Source organism: Lachnellula hyalina (assembly GCF_007821495.1).
Source record: "Lachnellula hyalina strain CBS 185.66 chromosome Unknown contig00029, whole genome shotgun sequence".
Classification (NCBI taxonomy): domain Eukaryota; kingdom Fungi; phylum Ascomycota; class Leotiomycetes; order Helotiales; family Lachnaceae; genus Lachnellula; species Lachnellula hyalina.
In genome coordinates, this window is record NW_022157143.1 from 47,475 (window position 1) to 58,904 (window position 11,430).

The 11,430-nt window shown below is 46.2% G+C and overlaps 3 protein-coding genes across 3 annotated transcripts; 2 read left to right on the plus strand and 1 right to left on the minus strand.

Moving 5' to 3' along the window:
- Positions 1–1,131: 1,131 nt before the first annotated feature.
- Positions 1,132–2,215, plus strand: adh_1 (alcohol dehydrogenase; the record flags this gene model as incomplete). Its single annotated transcript, XM_031146891.1, has 2 exons — positions 1,132–1,453; positions 1,500–2,215. 2 exons carry the CDS (start codon positions 1,132–1,134, stop codon positions 2,213–2,215), a joined length of 1,038 nt encoding a protein of 345 aa, XP_031007310.1.
- A 105-nt stretch (positions 2,216–2,320) lies between these two features.
- On the minus strand, positions 2,321–3,498 carry vrtI_1 (Oxidoreductase; the record flags this gene model as incomplete). Its single annotated transcript, XM_031146892.1, has 2 exons — positions 2,321–3,185; positions 3,209–3,498. 2 exons carry the CDS (start codon positions 3,496–3,498, stop codon positions 2,321–2,323), a joined length of 1,155 nt encoding a protein of 384 aa, XP_031007306.1.
- A 2,021-nt stretch (positions 3,499–5,519) lies between these two features.
- On the plus strand, positions 5,520–7,531 carry sed3_1 (Tripeptidyl-peptidase sed3; the record flags this gene model as incomplete). The annotated part of the gene is made up of 4 exons (XM_031146893.1): positions 5,520–5,765; positions 5,871–6,093; positions 6,148–7,403; positions 7,457–7,531. 4 exons carry the CDS (start codon positions 5,520–5,522, stop codon positions 7,529–7,531), a joined length of 1,800 nt encoding a protein of 599 aa, XP_031007305.1.
- Positions 7,532–11,430: the final 3,899 nt, after the last annotated feature.

The window sequence follows — 11,430 nt, forward strand, 5'->3', positions numbered from 1 at the left end:
TGCGGAGTAAGCGTATAGAGATCCGTAGACGTATGCAATAGATTACCAAGCAGTTGATACACTTCTCATCAGCTGGTTGAGCTTCTGCACAGGAGCTCGCTTAGTTTCACTTTGCTTGAATTAGAGCAGGTCTCAATACTTACTGGAGCAGCGAACCTTCCGAGAGTTACAATTCTTACACGCCATAGCGTACTTGATTGGCTCCATCTTTTCGATGGCCAGATGCTTTTTAAGGGTCTCGGAGTTTCAAGACATAATAGCTTCACAAGGCAATGAGGTACCTAGAGAAATATCCGAAGGATACCGAGCTCTATACCGAAGCAGATACCGAACACCGAGAAAGTCTCGAGTATAACAACTCGGCAACTACCTAGCGTACCGGGCTACCGAGAAACGGGTCATTGCTTACCCTAGCATTATACTACTGGAGGATCCGGAAAGGAAACTATACCGTTATCTCTTATCGCTAGGAGATTGATGTTTACGAACATATTGTTAAATTCAAGAATTGATTAAGAATCAATGATTTAGCCTTACGGAGGTATTAAATTCATGTATCAATGCTTACCTTAACACGTAAAAAGGGGTAGACTAATTAGTAAGCCTAATGCATATAAATTCGATACGGAATTCGAGGGTCCCAATGCCCTAAGTAGGACCGAGGTAAAATTACAGGGTTTTCAAGGATTATATGACTTTATAAAGCTTATATGGACTCCGGCTCTCAGAAACATTCTTATTCTAGTATATAGACTCTTTTTAGCGGGGTAATCTCCAAATAAGGTATAAATTATTATATTCAAGGACCTATCTAGCCAATCAAGACCTTGTTTTAGCTATGTTGTAATCATTGGAATGCAAACAACACGCCATTTTTCAAACGAAACTAACCACCTCAGCCTCGTCACAATCATACCACTTCTCTTATACCGAAAGAACCGAGCTGCGCTTGAATTGGCGTTCGCGCTGCCGGCTCTAGCCTTCTTCTTATTCATCATAGAACAGGATTCAAGGTCATAGCCCGTGATATACAATCAGCTACTATTAAAGATGCAAGCCTTCCGCACAGCTCGAGTTCTCTCGAATAGCTACATCTTTCGGTCACCACTGCGTCTAGCAACATACTCAACAATGAAGGCACTTGTGTACAAATCAATTGGTGAAGTGAAGCTTGAGGAGCGGCCCAAACCAAAAATCTCTAACCCCACAGACGCTATTATCAAGCTCACCAAGACGACGATCTGTGGCTCAGATTTACATATCCAAAAAGGAGATGTTTCGACCTGTACTACTGGAACTATTTTAGGCCATGAGGGAGTAGGCATAGTTGAAGAGACTGGAGACTCAGTCCGCGGATTCAAGAAAGGGGAGCATGTCTTGATCTCATGCATCTGCTCTTGTTCCACTTGCGAATACTGCCGTAAGGGGATGTATTCCCACTGCACGACCGGAGGTAAGCCTCCTCAATCTCGCTGAACGAGCCCGGCTGACAGGACCAGGCTGGATCTTAGGAAACACCATCGATGGCACGCAAGCAGAATACGTCCGAATTCCTCATGCCGATTCCTCCTTATACCCAATACCCGCGGGAGCAGACGAGTCTGCACTGGTCATGCTGAGTGATATTTTCCCGACTGGTCTCGAGTGCGGAGTGCTGAACGGCAAGGTCCAGCCGGGAAGCACGGTTGTGATCGTAGGTGCTGGCCCCATCGGACTTGCTGCCATGATCACAGCGCAACTGTATTCTCCCTCGGAAATCATCATGGTGGATCAGGATCCCAATCGTCTGAAGGTTGCAAAATCATTGGGGGCCTCTCACACTATCATAAGTGATGGAAACGTAGAGTCCGCGGTCAAGGGGCTCACAGATGGAAAGGGTTGTGACACGGTCATTGAAGCTGTTGGTATTCCGGCAACGTTTGAGCTTTGTCAAAACTTGGTTGCCCCGGGGGGTGTCATTGCAAATGTCGGCGTGCACGGGACGAAAGTTGATTTGCATTTGGAGACTCTATGGACTCAGAATATCTCCATTACAACTCGGCTCGTTGACACCGTCACCACTCCAATGCTACTGAAGCTTGCACTTTCTGGAAAGCTGGATCCGGCGAAGCTCATTACCCACAAGTTTGCTTTCAAGGACATGGAGGAAGCATACAGTACTTTTGGTGCAGCTTCCAAGCATAATGCTTTGAAGGTTTTGGTCGAATTCGACTAGAGCTCAAGGCAATCCTTTTCTGGGAAATCCTCGGCGCTCGGGTAGAGGAAAGGTCAAGCCAATGGTTGGGTCATACAATATACTACAATTTGCAATCTTTCTCTTCTACTTACCCCTTCCACTTTCCTCCCAAAGCTTCTTCTTCTCTCCATCACTCATCCCATCCTTCACTTCCCTCAATCTCAAAGCCTGTAACAGAATCCAATCCTTACTATCATTTTCCTCCTCCTTCTCCCCTTCTTTCAATTCAGGGATAACATCACTGCCTTCCAATCTTTTTAACACCACCTCGTCTCCAGGCCGCGCAAAATATACCACACTATATCTAATCTCCTGCCCTTGTACGCCGGGAGGAGCAACCACGCGATGTATGTTGCTCCTCAGCAGCCCATTCATAAACTTCACCATCGCGTCACCTAAGTTTACTATACAGTGACCCGGCAGCGGTTTCACGTATATCCATTGCGGTTCTTGGTCTGCGGGGGTGAGGGATGAAGGGGGCAGGATTTGAAGCCCTCCTAGGCGATTGAAAATAATGGTGAGGCTGCCGAAGTCTGTGTGATTTCCTAGGGTGGTCCGCAGTTCTGACGCCGGCTGTGGAGTGGATTTGATGAGGCAGACTTGGTCGCCTGAGTGAGAGCGGAGGTAGTGGAGATTTTGGAGCGTGTTGGGTGGGAGATGCAGATGGTTGTTTAGGTGCGAGAGGATGAGTATTACGATGGAATGTGCAGTTTGAATGTATGAGTTAATGAGGTCAGCATTCTTGTAGAAGAGTTGGGGGTGCTCGAATGGTGTCTCCGAGATGCCTAGGAACTCGTCTTTGGGAATATTTCTGCTGTCAGCACTTTTAACTTCCGTAAGGCCAGGGACTTGAGTAGTTCGTACATTATAGAACTCATTTCGGTCCAGATTACCCTTTTCGTCTACAATCGATGTCCCGCTTCCCTTGTACCCCATATAGCTCCCGCGGCTTTTATAATCAATTTGCTTAACTCATCCCTTCCTAAATCATAACATGTCTGTGCTAGCTCAAAAGCTTGATCAGCCTCTTCGAGAAGCCTCTCCCCCTCGACATCACCTCTCAAATCTAGATAGAAGAAGTCGAGATCCTTTGAGGATTGAAATAGACGTGCGGATTCAGCAGGGTTCGAGCGAAGTGCTGAAAGTGAGAGTCGATACAGGGGAGCTGTAGGGATATCCGAAGGGAAAGGTGGTATATTCGGAAAAGCAATAGTTTCAAGAGTTTCCAGAATGCCAGTGTGTGTAATTGTTTCAGTTGTCATGTTGGTTTACTGGAGTTGTAGGATAAGAGGACTAAGAATCCGGGGAACATGAGGGGTAAGTAAGGACGAGGATTGCCCCACATTGACCCCGCCTACTAAACTCGGAAAAAATGGTAAAGTAAATCTGAGGTTATTCTCAGAAGATATCACTAGATTCGAGGAATAGATTGATAACACTGCCAGTCATGTTTCTGATTTGTTCGGCACGTCTTGTTCATTATTATCAAGAAGTTGAAGGGCATCTGTCGTGGACATCCTAGTCATTCCATTAGCTGGGTTTCCTAGAAGTGAGACTTCGAATTATAAGTTTAATGTTTATACAAACACCTGTGCGTCCTTCCTCGATGATCTCATCAAATTTCTGATTTACTGATTCCAAGGTATAGTTCGACGGATCATCACTTGATAGCTTCCTACGACTCTCCAATAAGAATGAATATCTTCACACTGCACGCGGATAGTGTCGCATTAGAAGACTTGGTCAACGCGTTTTTACCTGTTCAATATCCGGGCAGACTCGCTCTGAACAACCCAGACATCTTAAAGCTGACACAATGAAGTCTACTGTGGAAAGATATCGGTCCTCAAAAATATAAACGTGGGGCAAATGCTCTGTTACCGGCCACGTTATTGTACAACACGGCGATTTGGCCAGACAAAATGTTCAGGGCAGTGACGCTAGTTACAATTAAAAAAAGATACATCAGAATGCAATGTATTCTGACGACAGCAAATTGATTTGGCAACAAATCCAATGGAAATTGATGAAAATGGGGTTGGTTAGCTAAATTCTTGCTTATGTGAAGCTGTTATGCACGGCAAGCCTAGAAAGGTGAAGGCTCGTGGTTGAGGCAACATATGATCTATAATTACCAGAGGCCTTTTAGAGTAAGTAGTGGCTAGGAAAGACTGACAATTTTGTCCTGATATTTGCGATACCGGTACTTCAAAGCGCGACGCGTTCGATTCTACATATATATACTTTTTTTAAAAAGAAAAATATCACGTGTCGTTCGACCAAACTGACTACACCATACCTAGGTAAGTTCTTACCGGCTGTTAGAGAATTGTTTAATCATATTTTGATAAAAATATATCAACTTCAACACGGGCATATTAGTATCCTGGTGTTTGGAGCAATATGATTAATCTAATGTACATAAATGAATCATTCTATCCACTCAATGCCTTACGCAAGTGGGGTTTTAGATAGAGAGCTCCACTTTGACAAAATAGAATGAACGGAAAATTGATCAAAACTTCTGCGATTAAGCGTATACCCTGTCTCTTTGAACAACATTCTCTCAGTTGCTTTTTGTGGCAAATTTCGAGGTCACAGAGTGACAGAGAGGAGAAGTTGTGTTGCCCCGCAGCGCTTGGCACTTTCTAGCGCTGTATTTCGACCTTCCCCTTTTCTCTTCGATGCGCGATTTGCTGTCTTGTCTTCTCACTTCCGGCCACATTATACCATATTCTGTGTTCAAGATGAAATCCACTCCAAGCGGGGAATGGCAAAGTCGCCATCACGCGATATACGGAGGTAGGGCAGCGAGCGCAAACATGGCAGGAGCCATCGTTGACTTACAGATTACTGTTGCCATGCAGATTGACTGACTTGCCTGTTCGAGACGCACGGCAATCAACACGAACGCAGATCTGTGGCAGGCTCCAAATAACAGGCCAATGCCGGCAAATCCTCCACAATCTCCATCAGACGCCCAATCAATCGCCCCAAATAATCGCCCCAAATAATAACCTTATTGTATTAGCCTACGGCTGTGAGCGGGAAAGGTACCTCGTAGGGAAGCTGCGAGACATGTTGTGGCCGGTGGCTTTGAGCAGGACCTCGAGGGGTCCAATCTCAAAGGATCTAGCGGCAGGTACAGTAGGTACAGCAGGTACGAGTACCGGTACAGTTATCGGACTCGCTGATCTCAACTACTTGTACATAAATAATGAAGCCCCTCACTTCATGACTTTTACCTAGCCTTCTCCACTCTTCTCCCCCGGCGCATTTCATCATGGTTTCCTTCAAGAGTATTCTCGCCGTTCTTGCTGCATCAAGCTCCTGTCTCGCATCTCCATTAACCAACCCAGCTCGTAGAGATGGGGACTTTAAGAGTAGCGTTGTTGAGAGTCTTTCTGGACCTCCACTTGGATGGGCCAAAGATGAAAGTCTGAAGTTGAACAAGGAGGATATGAAGATTTCTTTGAGGATCCACCTAGTGCAGCAAGACATGGATAAATTCCACGAGTTGGCCATAAATGTACGAGATCGCACTCTCCGATGCCTAAGATTTGGCATTTGAACGAAGCTTTCTTTCCCATTGTGTGCTTCGAAATTTTATTGCAATATTCTGACTGTGTTCTAGATTGCTACACCCGGTCATGACCTATACGGAAGTCATTTATCCCAGCATGTGATTGATGCCATGATTGCGCCCAAGGATGAATCCAAAGATCTCGTCATGCAATGGCTCGAGAGTGAAGGAATGAGCGATGAGGCAAGCCTGTCTCCGCGATTGGACTCTGTCTTGATCCAGACCACTGTCGACAAGATTGAAAAGCTTTTGAAGGCAGAGTACAGTGCATTTAGTAAGATGAAATGAGCTGATAGTCTTTTTCTCCTGAATCCTAACTATCAAACAGTTCACGCTACGACTGGAGACGAAGTTCTCAGGACTCTTGAATACAGCCTCCCCGATGTCCTCAAGGGTCACGTGGACATGGTTCAGCCAACGACTTTCTTTGGTCTCCGAGCCCTGAAATCCACAATTTCAGCGGTGCGCCCCGTAAGTCAGAAGCAACAGCCCGACTTGAACAGCACTGGGCCCGTTTCAGCAGTGACAGGATGCAGTGGAGGCCAAATCACACCAACATGCCTCGCTCACCTATACAACTTTGCATCCTCCACATCCACTCAGACCACTGGCAAATTCGGAATTGCAGGATTTCTCGAACAGTACGCTATCAAGTCCGATCTCTCAACGTTTTTGGACAGCTATGCGGTATTCAGTAACGAAGATACGTCCTTTACTTGCACAGCAGTCAACGGCGGTTCCTGCACGTCTTCAACTGCTGGAGATGAAGCAAATCTTGATGTCCAGTACGGACGAGCCATTGCGAAGAGTATCCCCATCACCTTCTACAGTGTAGGGGGATTAGGAGAGTGGGTCGGCAGCGGGACCAACACCAACGAGCCATACCAGGAGTTCCTCACATATCTCCTTGGTCTCACGGACGCCAATCTCCCGAATACGCTATCCATATCCTACGGCGACGATGAAGCCACAGTCCCAAATTCATACGCTACCAATGCCTGCAACCTGTTCTCCCAGCTCGGCGCGCGTGGTGTGTCCATTCTCGTAGCAGCAGGTGACAGTGGAGTCGGAGATACCTGCACCGTTGACGGAACTAAACAGTTTACAACTGCCTTTCCCGCATCATGTCCCTTTGTAACCACTGTCGGAGGTACCACAGGAACCTCTCCGGAGAGCGCCTGGACCGATGGTGGTGGCGGCTTCTCCAATCTGTTCGCTCGGCCTAGCTACCAGTCGTCAGCCGTGAGCAGCTGGTTGTCAACCGACACTACCCACACAAGCTTTTCAAAGTACTTCAACTCATCCGGACGTGCCTATCCTGATGTGGCTGCCCAAGCTACAGACTTCGTTATTGTAGTTGGGGGCGAAGAGGAGGAAGTCGATGGAACGAGTTGCGCAACACCAACGTTTGCAGGTGTTGTGCAGCTATTGAACAGTGCCAGAATCGCGAGTGGGAAGGCAGGTCTTGGGTTCTTGAACCCGTGGCTGTATGGAAATGCTACCAGTGCGTTGACAGATATCAGCTCGGGGAAGATCACAGGGTGTAGTGGGGTCATCACCAGTGCTGGATTTGATGCTGTGACAGTAAGTTTTCTAGTCTTGCACTTCGGTCTGGATGATTTACTAACGTGTCTTAGGGTTGGGATCCTGCGACTGGGCTTGGGACTCCGAACTACGCTAAACTTCTTACTATCGCGCAAGATACCGCTTAAAGCCCGTCTCCGTCGGAATTGATGGATAAATAATTAGGTGCATCAATGTATAAAGTTTCTGGAACAGTCTTATAATCCTCTATGGCCTCGTCCCATTTCTTCTCCCTGGCAATCTAAAATCGATAGACAATAACGTTGAGACGCAATGTTGCATTGTATTCCTAAGTTTGTCGACTACACACGCTCATGGTTTTGGCGGGTCGCCACTCGACCAGATTCTGAGATGTGAGCGACATGAAATTCTCTTATCCATTTCTCCCTTTCCCATATTATGTTTTAGCCCATCATTCCTGATACAAGTGCAATGCAAGTCCGCTCCTGTTAGGCTGGTATTGCAGAATTATTTGCTTCTCCTGCAGCCTGGAATCTAGAAGCGAAGTCTCGATTTCAAGGAGAGCAGCCCTACCCGCTAGGCTTCAGGGGTCGAGCCCTACGTATAGCGACGTGCGTTCTCCAAACACAGATGGAAGTAGACGAAGGGGGAGTCTGCGCATGAAGATAGGGCAAAAAGGAGTCCTCCGGGACTCCCAGCCCCTAACAAGTTCAGACATGCGTAAGATCATCAAACATATTCGGAATTGTAGGCACTCTCAATCGAATCCGAAGCCCCTTGCATAATGCATCTCGTCGTCTTCACGCTCCCGTTTTATTGCCCGAAATAGCTGCGCGTCAATCGAAGTAGACCGTATCCCGCTACTGCTTTCTTTACTTCCTTCGAAATCATTGCAATCATCGTCGAAGTCAGGGGTATTTAGGCTCTTCCTTGGCCTCTTCTTGGGTTGCCAATTGTCGTCGTCGTCGTCGTCATATTCTCGCTTGATTCGTACTCGCGGTGTGCATTCCTTTCCGAAAAGCCTCATTAGCCAGGATCATTAGGTGTCAAGGTTACACTTACCTCGAGTGTTTGCAGCCAATGTGTGGTGTAGTCAGCGTCTAGATCCTCTTGCTTCATGGACTCTGCCAATGCAGGCGGCATCCGCAACAGCGAGTGTGCTCTCTCTGTTTCCGAACTCCATGGGAGAGTTTGGGCGAATCGATGTCTCAGGTCATCTGTGATATTCCCAGGTTAGGAATTAGAATTGATAATGTTGGTGAAACTGCTTACCTGCCGACCTATACTTGAAGTGAAATACTCCCAGTGGCAAAGACTCCAATAGAGGGGCGTGCCAGAATGTTACCGGCTCAGACATCGGGCGGGAATGACCAAGTCTGTATGTATCATTGTGAGTGAGCAATGTGGGGTTTGAATCGGTAAGGGAAAACGTACAAGATGACCTGAGGCGCTGCACGTCCCGTTAGTGCTTCTAATGCGTGTTGAGCATAGATATCTGGAATTGCTTCCAAGTTGATTCTTTTTCCCTCGCCGCGCCGCTGTACCTCCACAATTATCTCGCCCGTTCCGCTGGACATGGCTACACTGGAGAACATGAAAGGCCGGAACTGCCCGTCTCCTAAAGCAAGTTGGCCCATTTCTGTTCCTTCCACAAGCAGTTTCCATTCGATCACTTTGCCTCGCTTTGACTGTAGGCAACACTTGGATGCCACCTTGACCCCATCAACAAATATATTAAACCCGAGTGTAGGACAATCGTGAATGTACTCAGAGTTAATTGAGAGGGATATGCTGAATTCTTCATCTGCCGCAGCCGGGATGTACTTGGTGACATTATTCGAAGGGCTGTTAAAGTTTGCGTAGGTAGGGACTTCGTATTCGGTGATAGGGCGATTGTCGGTCTGAATTTTCACATGTATATCTTCAATGCCTTTGATGACCGCCATGTTGGCGGAAAAGGACGGGCGATTGTGCGGACTCAACTGGAATACACAATGGTGGAAAATATCTCAGAGTCCATGGAGGTCCAGATTAAAGTCGAGGCTGGAGGTTGAGATTGCGCCGCAAAACTTCTTGTTGATATCGCGTGTGAACTCGGGAAAGCGCGACCAGACCAAATTCACCATCAGATTGACAGATTTTCATCAGGACGCAAGGAAATCATTGATAACTTGAATGTTCGGATCGCATTATGATGTGTTTGCCTAAAGATAAATTGATGTTAAACTGGTAAGATATACAGGTATATCCATAGCTAGCCACCTTGTCAACCCCCCTTTCTTCCTCGCTTGACTGATGTTTACAAAAACAATAAAATCAATGAAGCCCAACAATAAACCCCCGCATTTCAAAAAAATTGCTTGTAGGGCACCATATTGCCATCCCATCCTCCTGACTTGTTCAACTCAGCAGAAATACTTTTTTCATCTAGAAATAAAACATCCGCGCTCTTTGTACTAGTACCATACCAATACAATTGCGAGTCGATACCGTACACGATACGATGATGAACGAAGAGGCCCAGAAATACGTAAGATCCACCTTTACTCGTAAACCTCACCACTAAGCTTACATCAGTTTGTTGACACCTGATAGCTTATTGAATTCAAATTTCCGGAACTTGAGAATTATAAGGTGTGCCACGTCAATTACCGGCGTTAGGCCTAGACTAACGTTGCATTCTCGTGTCATGTAACCTCATTATTTCAAATATAATCAAGTAGATCGTGATTGATGCAAAACCTGTTCTCGCCATCTATTGTGCTTATTATGTTATTCCTAGACTCCAAACCCCTATCAAATGCCAAATTTAACGAGTAACCCAGATGCTGTGGCCAAGAATCTCAAGCTCGGCATGCCGGTCTGTTTTGGATCCTGTATGTCGCGATGATGAATTCGGCTCGGAACTTTCGGGTGGTCTTTCTCCCTCGACTCTTCTTCTGTTCTCATAGGATAATTCAAGTAGAGGTGGGCACCGGCGCAGAAAGTCAGAAAGAAGGCGAAATTATATTTGACTTTGGTCAAGTCAATCTGAAGAGCAGACGGCTCAAGATCTTCGAAAGAGTCCTTTGATTATAGAAGTTCTTCGTAATCATTTGACTCAGGACGAGAAACCTGATGAATTTGACGTGATAGAATCATGAGGTGCGCTCGAACCTGGGGAGACCGTCGAAGTCGATGCGTCTGAGATTTATGGTCTCTCAGAAAAAGGCGACTTGTGCAAAGACTAGTCAGATGCCATTTTAGCTACTGCTGGATGAGTCTTGGGACTCGTTGCTGCGAGAACAAGCTGATATCAAGAGCTCACCTGAGCGGTTGGAGCCACATCGGCCGAAGTATACTGATAGCTGAAGACATTGTTCTAAATGACTGCACGAAGTATAGAAAGAGGTGCTTATATGTCTCGATATATAGTGTACGTGATATGTGAAAATCAGTCCTGATCATCTAGAGGAAAAAGAAAATTGTGGTCAAAAGTGTCATAAAATCGGAGTAGTCGCAATCTATACATTTAGGGCCCACTTGCCAGGTAGAGGGTACTTGATGAGTTTTTCACTTGATTAACTTGCAGACTTCTAGCTTCCGTCTAGTCTCATGAACCGGACCTTCACACTTAAATCGAGAGAAGATAGAGTATAGTTAGCGTTTTTCTCCGTCTTTTTTGACCCCGCGTAACCCGGTAAGGCGGGCCAAATTTGTCGCGTATCAGCGGTTACATACTCCGTACTAGAGCTCTGCTTACTAATAACTCAATGTAAGTTCCGGAGGATTATCTAACATCACAGGAGCAAGCAAAATCGGCGGCGCAAAACAATTCAATTCAAAATAAGTAAGCCTATAGAAATGATAACGCCCTGTCGGATATTTTCAACCCCTTAATACTCGCTTGAAATGCTTGTTTGGGTCTAGTTTCGTGTAGTTAAAAGTTCAGCCAGTGTAGAGAAGCACAGACATTTATTTAAAGTGGAGTTTCTACACTGACGGAACCCGGGCCTGGTGGATCTAATGGGAGACAACGATTGAATTTTGATATTTGCTGTGTGCTTTACGGATTGGTTTAGGGCTG